Source organism: Rhea pennata, chromosome 22, assembly GCF_028389875.1.
Source record: "Rhea pennata isolate bPtePen1 chromosome 22, bPtePen1.pri, whole genome shotgun sequence".
In the NCBI taxonomy this organism is placed as follows: domain Eukaryota; kingdom Metazoa; phylum Chordata; class Aves; order Rheiformes; family Rheidae; genus Rhea; species Rhea pennata.
The window spans coordinates 2,425,370-2,441,952 of NC_084684.1; the positions used below are offsets into that span (position 1 = coordinate 2,425,370).

The following is a 16,583-nucleotide window of genomic DNA, read 5'->3' on the forward strand; positions in this document are numbered from 1 at the left end:
ATTCGCGCCGGGAGGGACGCTCCGGCGAGGGGCAGCGGGGCGCCGCCACGCCGGACGCCGCGGGGGGACGGGATGTGGCGGGCAGCGCCCGGCTCGGGGCCGCTCCGCTCGGCCGGTGCCGGCGCCCCGGCGCGTCCCCTCCCGGCACCGCTCCGGCGGCCCCGTCACTGCTTGAACGTCGACTGCAGCTCTTTGAACGCCGCTTTCCTCTGCTTCAGCTCCTCCGCCTGCTTCTTCTTCTCCTCCTGCTCAGCCTTGATCTCCTCCTCGAAGCGGCTGGCTTCGTTGATGGCTTGGACCTGCGAACGCCGCCGCGTCAAGCGGGGCCGGGAGGTGGGGGACCCCGCGGCCCCGCCGCTGCGGCCGACGGCTGCGCTCCCCTCACCTTGGCCTCAAAAAAGCTCTTGGCGCCTTTGACGCCCTCGGTGGAGACGTCGATCTCGGAGAGCCTGGCCAGGGCGTGCAGCCCGCTGTCCTCCCGCAGCTCGCCCGCCGCCGCCTTCCGGAAGATCAGGAGGAACTGCGGGAGAGCCCGAGCCGCCGGGTCACAGCTCGGCGCCGCATCCCCCCCACCCCGATCCCAGCGGGGCGTCCCCGCGTGCCCCGGGGCGCTCGCGGCCCCCCTCACCTCCCGAAAGCTGAGCTTGCTGTCCAGGTCCTCGTCCACCTCCCTGATCATGTTCTTCAGCCCCAGGTGCGTCTGCGGCGCTCCCAGCTTCTCCATCATCAGCTTCAGCTCCATGAGGTCGATGAAGCCGTCCTTGCCCGCGTCGTACCTGCGGGAAGCGGCGCCGTCGGAGACGGGGCCCCGCTCGGCCCTGCCGGCTCCGTCCCCCGGCCACCGCGACGGCCCCGGCGCCCGCCCCGGCTCTCCCGCGCCTCCAGCCACGGCCGCCGTCACGGCAAAGCCGGCGATTTGGGGCGACGTCCAAGCCACGGGCGGCACGGGCCGAGCCGCCAGCGGCGCCCGGGAGCGTCTCCGGAGACCTCTTAGCTTTTTCCCTTCGCATCGAGCGCGGCGTTTGGCAGCCGCGGGCCGGGACGCTGCCAAGCGCGCCGCCGGCCTCCACCGCGCCGGCTGGCAGCACGCGCAGCTGCCCGAAGGGTCCCGTTTCCCGCGCGACGTCGCGCCGCCCGCGCTCGCCCCGACCACCATGGCCGACCAGCAGCGCTCGGGGCTCGGCGGCGCCCGCGGCCGGGGCCTTTGGCGCGGCGCAGCCCGCCGGCGCCCGCTGCTCCTTTCGCGGCAGCGAGGCGCGCGCGAGCCTCCGAGCAGACACGTCTGGCACGCACAGCCGGCTCCCTCCGCGCTTCGGCAGCTCCGGCGAGACTCCCACCAGACACCGCTTCCAGCCGCCGCCATCTGCGACGTCTCCGAGCCCGGGGGCTGCCGCCCGCCTCCCCTCGGAGCCGCGCAAACCCGGACCCGGGGCAGAAGCCGGCCGGGAAGCGCCCAGATCCCGCTCCTTCGCCCGAGCTGGCAAACACGAGCGCAGGGAAACCTCCTGAGCAGCGAAGCGACTTTCCCCAAACTGCTCGAGGCGCTTTGCAAACAGCTGGTAGCTGCTGCGGCTTCTCTCCCGTCGGCAGCCTCCCCGCATCGCCTGCCGCCCGCGGCAGCTCGGGCCGCGCTGCCCCGGGAGCCGAGGACGCTTCCCCCAAACGCAGTTCCTCCCGCTGCACGCTCCGTCCCCCCAACGGCAGCCACCCGCTTTTGGCCAAACGCTCCCGAAGCGACTGCCAGCTGCCCCCCCTCCGGCATCGCTTCCCGCCGCTTTGGGGTAGTTGGGCAAAATCCCTGCAGGAAAAGAGGCGCGGAAGGAGGGAAGGGGCTCCCGCTGGCGCCAGCGGCCGTACCCCGGCCCCCGCACCGCGCTTTAGAGGTCACCAACACCGTTTCCACCTTCCCTGGCGCCCCGCTGCGCCCCGGCAGAGCTCTGGGGCTGGAACGGCGCCCCTTTGCCAGCACCGGCCCCACGCGCCCCGCACGGCCGCGCGGCTTTTGCGCAGCAGCGCGGGCTGCCACCCCTGCAGACGCGCTCCGGGCTGCCGCGCTCGCTTGCTCGCTCGCTCCCTCCCTCCCCCGCGTGCAGCCTCGTCCCCCTGCAGCGCACGGGGGTCCCCGAGGTCTCTCCTGCAAGGACCTGGCGGAGGGGACACACGGGGTCCCTCCTGCAAGGAGTCGGGGGAGATGTGGGGGTCCCCCTGCAAGAAACCGGGGTGGGGAGGGAAATGCCCGGGGGGGGGGGTCCCTTCTGCAGGGAGCTGGGGTGGCGGGGCCATGACGAGGGTTTCCTCCTGCAAAAAGTCAGGGGAGCTGTGGGGACCCCCCCTCCTGCAAGGGGCTGGGGGTGAGTCCCTCCTGCCAGGGACCGGGGTGCCGGGGGGGGGGGTCCCTCCTGCCAGAAACAGGGGGTGGGATCCAGGGGGTCCCTCCTGCGAGGAGCTGGGGCGGGGGACGCGACAGGGTCCCTCCTGCAGGAAACCGGGGTGGGGGGGGAGACCCTTGGGGGTCGCTCCTGCAAGAGGAGGGGGCGCCGGGGAGGAGGCGCCGGGGGTCGCTCCTGCCAGGGGAGGGGGCGCCGGGGAGGGGGCGCCGGGGAGCGGGGGGCAGGGGCGCCGGGGGTCGCTCCTGCCAGGGGAGGGGGCGCCGGGGAGCGGGGGGCCCGGCCGCACTCACTGTCGGAAGAGGCGCTCCATGTCGCGGAGCTGCCGCCGGGAGAACTCGCGGAACTCGCCGCCGGGGCTGAACACGCGCCGGCCGCCGCCGCCCGGGGAGCCCGCGCCGGCCGCCGCCCCCGGGAGCCCCGGGACCCCCGGGAGCCCCGGCGCCGCCGCCGCCGCCGCCGCCTCGCCCTCCCGCAGCTGCAGCCGCCGGCCCAGCTCCTCCGCCGCCGCCATGGTGCCCGGATGGCCGCGCCCCGCGCCGCCGCCCCGCGCCGCCCCGCGCCGCCGCCCTGCGGAGCCGCCGCGGAGGGGCCGAGGCGCGGCAGCCCGCACGGCGCCCCGCACGGCGGCCCCCGCAGCGCGCCGGGCGCGCAGGCCATTTCTTCCGCACCCCCCCACCCCGGGCCAAGCAGGTATCTCCCCGGAGCGCAGCGCGGGATCCCAGCGAGCAGGGCTGGGAGGAGGGCGGGAGCTCTAGGAGAAACGTGAAATCGCCTAGCCCCAAACTTCCCGAGAAAGCGCTGCAGGAGCCTCGCTGCGCAGACGGACCGGGCCGGAGCTAAAGGTTAAAATGAAGCAGGCAGACGAGGCCGTGCAACGTCCCCCAAAACAAACGCACGCCGCGCATCTCGGAGGAAAATCGGGCCACGGCACTGCGGAGAGCCCCGCTCAGCTCCGTGGGCCGGCACCTAGGCGAGCGTCCGCGCCGGAGAAGAGGCCGCTCGGGTGGACATCACGGCCACGGAGGGCGTGGTAAACAGGCTAGCAAGAACGAGCCGCTCCGTCAGCGCTGCTTTTAGAGCGCTTTGCCCTATAAATAAAGGTTTGCTCCAGGCAGCTTAGACTCTAAATTATCTCCGGCTGAAAAGATCTGCCGAGGCCTCGGTACAAACTGTTCGGAGCAGCACCGAGGGGGGACGGCTGCAGGGGCGCAGACTGCCCAAACGCCGCCCTCACGCCTCGCCGAGAGCAGCGGCTCCTCGGGAGCGAGACCTGCCTGCAGGGACGGCCGTTACCCCCGAACCTCGGACTGTCGTCCCAGGTCGGGGCTGCCAGCCGCACGACCGCTGTAACAGACCAGCGAGGCGACCGCCGTGCAGCGGCTGGGCTTGGAGGACCCGGGAGACCAAAGGGAGCTGCCGGTGCTCCAAAGCCTCTGCCCAGGCAGGCTTCACCTGCACGAGGCCGTATAAGGGAAATTACAGAATTTACAAAATTGACTGCTTCACACACACACGTTTGTGCTGTATTAACACCCTCTTTTTTTTCATATTCTTCCATAAACAACGGCACACAGTACAGCACAGGTAGTGCAGGAAAATAAAGCCCTATACAATTTACAGACACAGCACTATTCCCGGGACAGTATAAAAGGGGCTCTTCAAAATAGTTGCTCACTTTGCTCCACGCCTAACCCGAACCGTCTCGCATGTGATGACAATTCGTACCACGGCCCTTTGCAAACCGAAGGCCCACGCGGGGCCGTTCCTACGTGCTTGCCATCTTGCACGTTTCTGCCATGCGGTCTTTCATCTTCTGCTTCTCCGAAAGGAAAAACTTCAGGGCTCCAGGCTGCAAAACACAGAGACGTTGTACAGAGCGTTTTCGCATGAGAAGCTGTATGGACTTCACATAGGCTGCAGTCTGCAGGTGAACTTTCTCTTCTCCCTCGTGTTACTAAGTGCCCCAAACCCATCAGCTAGGCGTTTGAGGACAGCTGCCTGGTCTACACTGCCCAAGCACATCTGCATTAGGGGAACCACCTGGGGGGGGGGAGCGCAAGGGGCATCCCTGAAGCTCGCGGTGTGACGAGGCTCTGTCGTTAAGTGGCTTGGGGCACGAGGCTGGAGACACGGGGGAGGCACAGCCGACTCCAGGGGCAGGGAAGCCACTGTGACCCCGCGCCCGTCTGAAAGGAGGCCGTTTACACAGGTGCCAGAACACCTACGTCTTGCCACTGATTTCCTAGAGCTGCCCTGTTTGCCATGGCTAATGTCTACTGCACCACTGCTGCAGTGGCTTTGCTATAGCACGGGCAAGGCTGGCTCACAGGTCCCGCTCACTTCTGGGGAAGTCAGATCACTGTGCGTGTGTTTGGGCTCACTCAGTCCATATGGGAGTGCTGCTTCAGCACTTCATCTGGGATTTACTTCCCCTGCCAGCAAGTTCCCCGGTGCAGAGGGAAAAGCACATGCCACAGCACTCATCACTTCTCCTTGCCAGACCAGTGCCAGGACACCACACTCCCCATGCTACCTTTGCTACCGGGCGCCCACGCGCTCCCACTCTCCCTTGGGGGTGTAGTGTGTTTAATCTCTTGAAGTCTGAGTAGATTAGGTCTGCTGTCTCGCTCGTCAGCTCCCACAGCCCCTTCCGCAAGGCAGTTAATCAGCTTTGTTATACGTGACCTCCTCTTTACAATCCCTACTAACTGATCAGGGCAATCTGGCTCCGCATCCTGCTTCTAAGGCACTCATACACTAATGCAAATAACACACTCTTGCTTGTTTGCCTTGTGTCATTGGGCATGTCAGATATGATTTGTCAAATGCCGTATGTGCGTTAAGCAGCGACAGACATGTAATAGCTGCTACCTCTGTTCACCGACGCGGGTGGCCCGTGCCTGCTGGAGACCTCACCAGCCTGCACGCAGGGTGGTAGCCCTGGCTCCACAAAGCTGATATTAGCAGCCACTGGTCAGCAGCCCGCCTTCCCCATCTGGGAATCTGGCCTGTTGCCCTTTGCTCCCGGGAAAACAGCACCTCAGTGACATACTCTCAATATAAAGTCATGGTCCTTGCAGTGCCTTTAGGAGACAGCCTAAGGCTCCAAGCCAAGGGTATGGCTGTTCAGGACAACTAACTGGACTTCAAAATCATGGTTCTTTCAAAGATGGAGCTGGGTGTTGTATAAAGATTGCAGCTCATCCCATTTCTGTTTACTGCACCATTTCACCAGAATGGAACAGCCACAGGTGGTACATGACACCTGTAAAAATGCACTGGGTGAGCTGCTTATTTTGGTAAGCAAAGAAAAAAAGATGCAGCCTTACTTCTGTTTCTAATACGCATCTTAGGGATCCTGACACCACCCTCCTTTCACCCAGCACGAGCAGGAACAGGAAGCTTATCTGTGCACACATGTGTTAGTCACAGCCCCTTTGCAGACATACGTTGCATAAAGGCAGCTTCTCTGGGTCACATGCTTCCCAAGAGCCGTCAACGCTCTCAAGAATTTTAGGTTGCTTTTGCTCCCGGGTTCTCAGGCAACAACCTTAGTGCTTTGTTTATGAAATGCTACCTGAAGAGATTGTCTTGGGGAGAGCATGCAGTAGAAAACCGTAGGCCTTCATATGAGATGACAGATGTTTCCTTGCAACACTAGACAGCTCGCTTTCTTGCCCCACCTTGCTTGCCTTTCGATGCTTGCAAAGAAGGGCCTGGAGGGTGTCATACCTTCCCGACTCGGCCTTTTTGAGAATGGCCACATCCTGATAAGTCCTTTTCATTTCTCTTCTCCTTGTCCTCGGCAAGACTCTGGACAAAAACAGCAATAATATTACATCTACTTGTATGAATTACCTTAGGCCTCCTAGGAACAGTTGAGCGTTCAGATCATGCCATGCATTTCTCTCTTGCAATCCTACATCATCTGTCAGGCAGCACCTCTCCAAACCCAGTGACTCCTACTGCCAAACACTACTTGGCTATGTACACTTGGACACAAGGATGTTCAGTTAGCAGGGCTGGCAAGTGTCCTCACAGACATTGCTCCCTTGCTCCTACATTCTTACCTTGTGCAGTTTCACTGCTCGGTTGAGTCTTTTCTCCTGATTCAGCTGGACCTGCGTCCTCTCCAGGGCCTCTTTCAGCAGAGCATTCTCTTCTGCTTCCCTATAGACTTCATCTTCTAATTTAATCATCTCTTTCTGGCACGCTTGCAAAGACACTTGGTTCAGCCTGTACAAAACAGAGCGTGGGACTTTTACTCACATCAACACTCCAACTCCTGGCTGAGCTGCGGCTATGAGAAAGTGTTTTCAAGCAGTATACTGCACTTGCAGCCCTTCAAGGAGCCCTAAGCACTACCGAGTTGCACAAATGTGAATCAGACAGTCTAACATCTTGCAAAAAACTGCACATGTTTTAGCAAGCTTTTCCCCTGCTCCAAATCTTTACTCCGTAGAACCTTCTCCTCCTGCCTTTGCAGAGGGTAGTGCCTGAGATAGAGCCTCCGTTCAGGACTTCCCATAATCACACCCAATGAGAGAGACACTCTCACATATGCACACAGTGTGTTGGCTGTGATTCTTTCTGCTTTGTTTCAGAGCAGATCACTGCGTATTCAGATAGCAGAGCGCAGGATTCAAAATACGAGACTTCAGAGGGATTCTAGATGGTTTGTAAGTGTTACTCACTTTGAAATTGCTATAAAAATACTTGCTTATTTAGAACACTGTGGTATATTTAAATAGGCCCAGAAATATCTTTCCAAACCACTTTTTCCGGTTCTGTGGGCAGGAATACTTCAGTGTTCATACAGCAAGCAAAAACAGAGTTTTACACAGGCACGTCAAAGTGTTCCTCCTGGTCTTTACTGGTCTCTGCGGTTTGGTGTTTCCAGCTGCGCTACATGTTTTGCTTTACCACGACAAGCACCACAAGCAATGCATACAGTTCCAAAATGTATATATTACTCCAGTTTATCTGTCCATAAACCTTCAGCGGCTTCGTCACTGATTCTGAGGTAATTATGGGCTCATTACTTCCATCCATTACTATCAAAAGGAACGCCAGATGAGGTCATGCCATTAGAGCATAAAAAGCAGCAGTGTCTGGATGCTTCTTGCTCAAGAGACACATATAGGCCTCCATATCAAGCAAACAGCTTTCTGCCCGTTACCAACCCCACAACACACACATGTAAGCTTGTTGGGCAAACTCGTAGGAAAATCATATTAAGTTTCCTCAGCCCTGTCACTGGTTAAGTGCATGTGGCCCAAGTGCGTGTGGCGCTACTACAGAAAGCTAGGAGGTTCTCCGAGGCCGTTTCCCTGTCTCCACACTCTTATGTCGAGACTGTAACCACAACAAGACCTTTCCTGGGTACACATGAACTTGCACTATATTACCACCGTTAAGGTGTTGCACTGTTCCTTTGTCTAAGCTTCCCTCGGCCTCGCTGTTCAGTGCAGTCAGACCTGCAGCTGTGCCCTTGGCTGGTAACGAGTGTGTGGGCTTTCGGTACCTGAGCTGCTCAGCACTGGACTCATAATCTTTCAGCATTTCTTCTTTTCTTTCCAGCCGACTCTTGAGCTTGCTGATCTTATCGTACAGCAGCTCTAGGTCCTTCTGTCTCTGCAGCCTCACTTCTTCCCTCTCCTCCAGAGAAAGATGTTTCACAGACTGCATTCCTGTCAGCTCTTTCATATTCATCAGCGCTCCCAGAGCACGGATTAAATCAAGGTACTGTAGAAAGAATAGGGAATGAATTATTTACTAGGCCTGCCAATTCTTAATTCAAATAAGATCACACCACTCAGCCATCTGCTTTCATTCTGCTTTAACGTAAGAGATTAAAATGTCGTAAGTAAACTGCTGCATGCACTCCCCTTTGTTTAATTGCTATGCATATTTTCCCCATACAAGCCTTTCTGAGCACTCTTACAGAATCAGCCAGATGGGGGTTCATTCATATCATTGGGCAGATTAATTTGAAGCATTCAGATAGGTAACACACCTGCACAGAAACAAAACCAGCGTCTCGAATAGCTGCTACAACACATGACATCTGTTTTGCAGATGCGAGACTTAGGGATCAGATTTCTAAACAGGACATGCTGTTTTCATTATTTGATTATATTCTGCACATTACCATCAGAAGAGGCCCACTTAAACAGCACAGGCACTTAGCTAGCAATATATACATCCCATGCCATCCACATTTACCAGTCCACAGCCTCTCTCAGATCATTTACCAGATGTGGAAGTCTACAGCATCTTTCCTCAAATACTCTACCAGTCCTTTGAGACTAGCCCTGGCTTCCCAAGGATTTTAAGGGGGAGGGGAAGAAACACAGGCCACTGCAAGTTCTGTGGTCCCAAGACGTCTGGGAAGATGTCTGGAGTTCTTTGTTTCCTTGAACCTGTAGTTCCTCCTTGAAGAACTTCCTGGCATTCCTAGGTCACCCAGATGCCAATCACTTATTGCTGAAATGCATTCGAAAAGGATCAACCAGTACTAAGAACAACTTTAACATGTCTACCACTTACATACCATCTTCTCACTGAAGTCTAATGCATCAGACACTTCCATGTTTGCTGGCTCGTCAACAGCTTCGGGGGAACACCCGTCAGGAAAACTGCTACGAAACTGAAGGGGCAGAGAAAGGTGAACAGAGCACACAGAGATCCTTGCTTCTTACTGAGCTACCTTTAGCCTCCCTTCCACAGGCTAGGAAAACTGCACTAAAAACTCCCATCAAAGTCCATATGCTGCATTTCTGAGCAGTGCTGTGCCAAAGATATTGGGCAAAATACAGCCCCTTAAAGAATAAAGAACCTCTCTGCAAGTATTGCCTTACATTAAACTACATATTACATAGCAGCAGATTTTACACCTCCCCCTCTCCCCACCTGCCTTTTTTACAGTATCTGAAGCCTTGATCTACTTCTTCCCCTGAAACCACAAGCAAAATGAAGCACAACTTTTTCCTTACCTGGCTGGTATTTCTTTTTGGTATTGGCAATGGTAGAAGCTCCTTCCTGAGGCTTGCTTTCTGTACTATTTTCTCTGGTAAGTCTGTCTTTAGAACCACAAGTGGCTCAGGACCCTGGCTGGTAACAGCTGAAGGAATTAAAAAAACAAAAACCAAAAAACAAAAAACCTCACTTTGTAACAGCTGAAGGAATAAAAACCCACACTGTGTAGCAGTTTCCTTAGCACTATGTCCTCCCCAGTCCTGCCAAGCCTGATGCACAACGTGGTTACCTTAAAGCATTTTTCATTTTATTGACTGGGACTAATGGCTAACGTCAGGCACATGGACATCTCTTGCCTTTCTAGGAGAGACAGGTCATGCTGCGCTTACTTGAAGACTGAGCCTTCTCCAGCGTCTTTATTCTTTCACGGAGCTCGGCCAAGCCCTCTTTTTGGCGCTGAATTGTTTCCTCGTGCCTGAGGCCTCTGCATTTTGCACCAAGGTCAGCCAAGTCCAAAGCCAGGTCCTGAAATTAAAAGCTTCGATATTGTTCTGCTCTGCACAAACAGTGAGCGAGCAGCTGCAACACCAGCTTGGAGCTGGTGAATAGGACCTGACGTTCTGCTGCATTTTGGTAGTCACCACCAATGCGCAGTCTTTCCAAAAGCACTGGTCATTTGGGACGCACTGAGGGCACAGCTCTTGTGCTGGCTGATGTCAAAAACACCCACTCCATGGATTTAGGGGATGAGGAAAAGAGCGGCAGAGATCTCTTTCATGCTCTGCATTTGAAGCACAAACACTGATTTACTCTGTGGCCTGCATTCTACAGTGATCTTAAAAATGCTTCTCTTTTGTAATACATCTGGGTACACGCTGACACATTCCAGCAACACCCAGCATACTTCTTTATGACTAACATCCACAGATATAGATCTGGGCAAGCACATTATCAAAACCTGCACACAGCTAATGATAGATGGAAAATGCCACCTTGGGTCTCGTCGTCGTGCTCCTCTGCACTGCTTATGAGAGGCAGTTTCTCCAGTATCTGTGGAATTGGCTGTGCTGTACCTACAGAGCTACATGCTTCCCCACCTCATCTTTATGCAGAAAGGCATGGGTGATACCTCCTGCTCATCATCCAGGCATGAGTCACCATTTGGCCTCAATAAATCCAGTCTTTTTAGCTGGCAGTGTCTGCACTGTTTTGGTACAGGATGTACAATTTCTGCAGTCCCTCCATCTGCTCCTGAAGCCACCTTTGATTTATTCAGATTTCTAAGACAAGGGAATTCAAATGGTGCTCCAATACAAAATGAGAGAACAGTGACCATTTCTTCATTTACTTTATGACAAAATATCCTAATCCTGCACTTCAAATCCTAACTGCTTTTGTATGACCAGTACCTTGGGCATGGATAGCTGAGCAAGACTCACAAAAGGAGGGAAGAGTTACACATTTTTTAAAGCTGTTATCCACCCTAATTGGCAATTATAACACCCACTAACGTGCACAACACTTCACGTTTGCAAAGTACTAAACAAACAGCTAATTGGCCAGCAGAAATGTCTGTGCAGGAGCTGAGACAGCACTGCTACCAGAGCTGTCAGAGGGTTAGCAGTAAAAGTAGAGCTTTCTAAGAAAAGGAAGACCAGTGATCCTACATACCTCTCTGATGCATATTGAACAAGTGACACCTGAGGCTTTGCTGAGCATTGCCCATTCTCACTACAATTAAGAGAAAAACTCTGTACAGGGAACTCTTGGAAGTTGTATTCCAGATACTCACAGAAAAGAGACTCATAAGCAAGACTTTTGAGATTTTTGACCTTCCAGATTTGCTGGCAGCTGTATGACAAGGCAGCACCAGAAATGGGCGAAAATCATCCAAGAAACCTATTTTTAGCCCCCAAACTGAGAACAAGGATATGAGACATAGTCTGCAGGTCACTCCCACTCTTCATTTGCCGGATTTTGACAGGGGGATATTGCTTCTCATATATTCTTGGCCTATGCAGTTGAAATGCGTTATCTACGTGCGCTCTGGCCATCTTGCCCTAGGTTTTGCTTTATAACAACAGCTTCTCTTTCTTCCTTTTTCTTTCTGTTTTTTTCCTCTGTTTCTTCTAATGCCTCTGCAGTTTCCAGAGCTTTCTGGCAATCTCAGTGCAGACTTACCCTTTCAGAGACCTCATTCACTGCTGCAGTGCTAGCCTGCACTTGTGTTTGAGGAAGAGTTTCTAGCTCTTCTGCTGTTTCTTTTGAGGCATCCTTCAGCACTTTCAGGTTTTCTTGGGCTTGCCTGTGCCAAGAGACAAAAACGTCACTAAACACACAATGGTGGATGAAGGTCAACCAAACAGCTTGCCGAGAACAGCAACCTGCATAACTGGATAAATATAAAAGCGTGGGTAGGAACAGATAATGATTTAGTTACAAGCCCATTTGCGTGAGCTCTTCCAAAGTCCTGTTTCAGTTCATATGACACTTCCATAGAGAAAATACCGCTTAGTTAAATTTTTATGCTTTCAAATATGCCCTTTGCTCCAGGGGAGATATCTAACTGAAGTCATCTATTGGGAATCCACAGATCAGCTTTTACAAACCTTTACATCAGCTCATACCTTAACTCTTCAGCTATGGCTTTCAGGTCTTTATCTTTCTTATCCACAAGGTTTGACATCTCAAATAGCTTCTCTCTAAGCATGTTCAATTCACTCTCTTGGCATTTCACACGACTCACGTTCCACTCCAGCTCCACTTTCTGTTTCTCACTGAGCTCTCCTATGGACAGAGAGGTTTCACAGATTACTGATTTTCTCTGCACTTAGGTGCTGGGTATCTGTAAGTCTCAGTAAAATGCGTTTCTGGGATGCATCCCTTTTTCTCAAGGCACCCTCATGATGGCTGTCATCAAGAACTAACCTTTTCCCCATAGTCCCTCACCTTGCTCTTGAGAACTCATGCAGCAGCACCTGATTCCTATGCCATTCCACTAGACCCTGCTTTACTAAAATTCATGGCAAGGCCAATCTCTTTGTGTAGGCATATGCCAGAGTAACCACTTGCTCAAGCAATTTTCTTTCAGATTACAACAGTGGAGGGTTGTCTGGGTTTTCTGACTTACAAGCTTCTAACTGAATACATTACTTGTACACCATGTCCCTACAATCACATGTCACTGTTAGTTGCACAGATAGCCAGCCACCTGCATACATCTGCTTTCAGACTTGGTCTGATTACATTTCTCCGTGGCTGTACCAGGAACTCAAATAAAACCTCCACAAAAGCGCATGTAAGTACACACACACACACACACCAATCTTCAGCTGGACGTCTGCTTACAGTCACCCAGAGTCCCTACTATCGCCTTTATTCATCTTAGCTTCTTGGGTTAGGACCATGCAGAATTTATGTGGCTAAAGGGTACAGGCAGCCTGCTTTGCCGGGAGCTGGATTACAACATTGCTTTAGGAAGGTGACATCAGTTTACCATTATCTGCAAGTATCGTTCTCTTTCCACTAGTACTTAGCCTTGTTATTGCTCAGAAGAGGGACAGGAAGGTTCACACGCCCACTGGAAACCATGCAATATGTTTCACACACCTCTCATGTCCGACATTTGGGCTTTGGTTTCTGCAAGCTCTTTTGTTAATCCAACAATGATAGCCTCTTTGGACAGGATTGTGTTCTGTGCAGCTGCTAATTCTTCTCTGAAATTCATGAGAAAGATAATTGCAAAACCCATGGTTCATTTGAAAGACTCTTCTTACAGAGCCTGCACATGCCTTCTGTAGCTGGATCTCATTATTAATACATATACACTGTTTTTTAAATCACATTTTAGTTGCATGAATTAAGGCCTATGGCATTAGGATTTGCCATCTCTCTCTCTCCCTCTTACTTCAAGCCACCGTGTTAAACCTTAAGGACTGGGCAGCAGATAACTAGCATACTGTTCTGCCTCATGGGCTACTTGACTCACGGGACAAGGCTAAGCACAAGAGTCCCTGGATCTTCCCTAGCTGCTACTGCTGACAAAAGCCTCATCCCACACCAGAGACCTCTGTGGGCTAACAGCATGCAGGTAATAATCACTGTCATGCCAGGATCTACATGTTGGCAGTTGTTTATTTCTCAGGATCTTTGCACCGATGTAAAGCCAAGGGGGAAAAAAAAGATAGCTGCCCTAACCCCCCAAATGCAGATGATTCCATTGGCAGACATATTTCAAGACAAACTCCTTAAAGAGTTTGAAAATATGTTGTTTAGACTGTCTCTGTCTAATAAAGGGACTTCTTTTAACTGTCAGAGACAGAAAAGACCTCAGGGCAAGTTGTAGTAGGCTTTTTGTCTTCCTTAAGCTCTCCTATTGATAACTACTTTTCTCTAAGCCCCTCTAAAATGACCACTATGGGTAAGATCCTCAGCTGCTTACATAAGACAGCCAGGGGACTCTGCATGAGAAACCACTCGTGAAGCACCTGATGAGGACCTGCAGGGATCACTCTGAAATCCTACAGAAAACAATAACAAAAACAGGTTATTTATTCATAACACACAAGCATTTTCAGCCTCCTTGCCTCTACAATGGATTCTGCACCCCACACCAAGGTCTCAGTGCATGTCCCTCTAACAACTGAACTGTGGCTTTCTATGGGGGTCTGTCTTTCTGGGGGCTTCTCTGTTCACATCCAGGAAAGAACAGGCAGGAATATACTGTGAAAAAATATTTGGACTTGCAACCATATCATCTTACATAGGCAAAGCTAGAGTATCTTTTTCTTCACTTCACTTGCTAAGACTGAAGCCATTCTCTTTTGGAAACCCATATCCCAAAGGCTCCAGTTCCAAAAGTGTCTAAAAAGTCCCATGTCCTTCCTTGTTCAGATTCACTTATGCTTAGGCTACTCTCTGTTGCTTTTGAGAGCAAAGGGCCTTTCTCAAATAGGAATGCCCTACCTATGGCCATGGCACACTGGGGAAAGTCGCAGAAGGCAGAGAACAGCATACTCCAACTCAGTCAAAGGCTTCACGGTACGAGCGAGTAATTACTGCATCCAGATAGACCTCCCAATAACATCCAAAGTACTTTTCATAGTGGCAAACAACACACTATCTCTAAATAATTTCACATTACTCAAGAGTGTTCCCCATACACACACATCCCATGCAACCCTCAACTACCTTCTATTTTTTCCAAGAGTGCCATGTTTTCCTCTTCTAAAGTCTTCTGCTCCTGCTTGGCCTCTTGCAGTCTGTCTTCTAGTGCAACAATTGTCTGGGAATGTTGCTTAATTTGTTCTTTATATTCTGCTATTTCTTCCTGAAGTTTCTGCTTCAGTAACTCGTTCTCATCCTGAGTGATCTTCAGCTGTTCATCTTGCATGAGTAACTGCTGCTTTAACATGATCTAGGAACAAGATGTGTGATTTTGCTTGGGCACCTTGGGAGCCAAGACTCGCTCCTACGGGGTCTACCATTAGAGAGAGGCAAGCTCCCATTTTTTAAAGGATCCATAGGGTGGACAGGCTGCAGTCCTGCTCATCAGGAGGGAATGGGGAAACCTCTTTATACAAAACTACATTTATGTCACTATTAAAACTATTAAAAAGTACTAAAACTGCTAGACTATTAACGCTACCTCTCGCTTCCCGGTTTCCTCTAGGTTGTCCATAGCTTCTTGTAGTTTGACATTTACAGCCTCCTGCTCTTTTGACTTCATTTCAATTACCTACATGAGGAAAATACTGGTAACTAAAAAGACAAGCTTATCAGGATCCACATTTCTCTCTTCAAATATGCATCTAAGTGCGTTCAGAAAACACCACAGTCGCCAGACAGCACCTGACCAGACGGGCCATAATGTTACAGGGCATCTTCAGAACAATAGAAACTAACTGTAAACAGTCCTGCTTTCCCTCCTGTGCATTTCACTAACCTCAGTCATACTTCTCAGGTGATTTTCCAAGTCTTGGATCTTCTTCTTTTCTTCATTCACAGATTGCTTGAACTTGTCCTTCTCCTTGGCGATAACACTCTCCAGAATCTGAGAATTAACAGACAACTGCCAACCATTTTGGTAATGATAAAATTGTAAAATAAAGCAAGAGAACTTGGCTCAGATGAGGAAAGCAACCAAGGGAGTTACTGATCTGGAGCAGGGGCATATGATGGATAAAAAGCTTGGCTGGACACAAGACAACTTGATGAGGGAAGGAAAGAGAGCGCAGCGGGAGATGTACAGCAGAGCTGAGGAGAAACCAGTCAGCCGTTCCTTACCTGGATCATGTGAAAACCTGAGGCATGGAAAACACTGTGCCAGAAGGGACTGACAGATGAGCACTCTAGAGCCTGTCTTACAAGACAACTGCAATATGCTGTCCCATCGCAGTATGTTGCTACGATACAGACACAGCAAACTGCTACCTCAGATCTTTAACACAAATATGCCCTGTAGCAGCTCTATTTTCCCAGGACTGAGGGTGACCCAATGAAAATCAGCCATGCAGCAACCTTATCTGCTCCAAAGGGGATATACTTTCCACCCAACACAGACATAAACATAGGTCAGTATGTGGGAGGCTGTTTTCCCCCCAAAAACAATGTTCTGCTTTTATTACTCTAGCAAGGAATCTTGCAAAGGAAGTACCAGCACACGGCTGGCTGGAGGGAGGAAAAAGCTTGTAAGGAAGCAAACCTGCATTTAGCCTCAATTTACTACAGACAACACTATGTCTCATGAAGCTGTCGTACCTGGATGACGCAACCTGCTTCCAGCTTTCGCACATAGACTTACAAGCAGTAATGAATTCAGCCATTATTCATGTGCTCTTGGAAATCTACCTAGACATTTTTGGATTCAGGGGCTGAAGACTTCTTCTTTTCGATAAGCATGACAATCCACATTTTTCCTGCATAAAAGACATATTTCTAAAAAGCAACCACCCTGCCATACCTCTTTGCTTTCCTCCTCCTTTTCCCATATAATTTTATTGATTTTTATCCGTAGGTCTTGTTCATGTTTTACTTTTAGCTTGTTCAAATGCTCTTGTAGCAAAGCATCCTGGGACTCCTGGATTTTGTCTAATTGGGTCTAGAAGGAAATATTAGGTAACACAGTATTAAAGGAAGCACATTAGCAGCAGAACAAGAAAAAGATCTTCTGTGCATTAACAAACAATTCAGATGAGAAATGTACAATTCAATCTT

The 16,583-nt window shown here is 51.8% G+C and overlaps 2 protein-coding genes across 2 annotated transcripts in view; both read right to left on the bottom strand.

Annotated features, from left to right (window-relative positions):
• On the bottom strand, positions 1-2,901 carry EFHD2 (EF-hand domain family member D2). The gene is made up of 4 exons (XM_062593417.1): positions 2,681-2,901; positions 629-776; positions 386-520; positions 1-299 (listed from the first exon to the last, which is right to left on the bottom strand). Exons 1-4 carry the CDS (start codon positions 2,899-2,901, stop codon positions 165-167), a joined length of 639 nt encoding a protein of 212 aa, XP_062449401.1. The 3' UTR covers positions 1-164.
• Positions 2,902-3,925: 1,024 nt separating this feature from the next.
• Positions 3,926-16,583, bottom strand: part of FHAD1 (forkhead associated phosphopeptide binding domain 1) — a 32,206-nt gene continuing 19,548 nt past the window's right edge. Inside the window, exons 15-29 of the mRNA XM_062593383.1 lie at positions 16,330-16,467; positions 15,313-15,420; positions 15,016-15,105; positions 14,559-14,784; positions 13,816-13,888; positions 12,978-13,096; positions 11,996-12,155; positions 11,550-11,673; positions 9,758-9,893; positions 9,386-9,513; positions 8,944-9,039; positions 7,915-8,135; positions 6,461-6,626; positions 6,123-6,203; positions 3,926-4,239 (exon numbers count right to left, since the gene is read on the bottom strand). Coding sequence (XP_062449367.1) covers positions 4,156-4,239; positions 6,123-6,203; positions 6,461-6,626; positions 7,915-8,135; positions 8,944-9,039; positions 9,386-9,513; positions 9,758-9,893; positions 11,550-11,673; positions 11,996-12,155; positions 12,978-13,096; positions 13,816-13,888; positions 14,559-14,784; positions 15,016-15,105; positions 15,313-15,420; positions 16,330-16,467 — 1,950 coding nt within the window. The 3' untranslated portion in view covers positions 3,926-4,155. The remainder of the gene's footprint in view (positions 4,240-6,122; positions 6,204-6,460; positions 6,627-7,914; positions 8,136-8,943; positions 9,040-9,385; positions 9,514-9,757; positions 9,894-11,549; positions 11,674-11,995; positions 12,156-12,977; positions 13,097-13,815; positions 13,889-14,558; positions 14,785-15,015; positions 15,106-15,312; positions 15,421-16,329; positions 16,468-16,583) is intronic.

What these genes read in the sequence shown, in the direction of transcription:
- EFHD2 (XM_062593417.1), bottom strand. Translation starts at nt 2,901, where the DNA reads ATGGCGGCGGCGGAGGAGCTGGGCCGGCGGCTGCAGCTGCGGGAGGGC. An exon ending in ATGGAGCGCCTCTTCCGACA is followed by an intron (nt 777 to 2,680) that starts GTGAGTGCGGCC and finishes CGCTTCCCGCAG; the next exon opens with GTACGACGCGGGCAAGGACG. An exon ending in AGAGCTTTTTTGAGGCCAAG is followed by an intron (nt 300 to 385) that starts GTGAGGGGAGCG and finishes CGGCGTTCGCAG; the next exon opens with GTCCAAGCCATCAACGAAGC.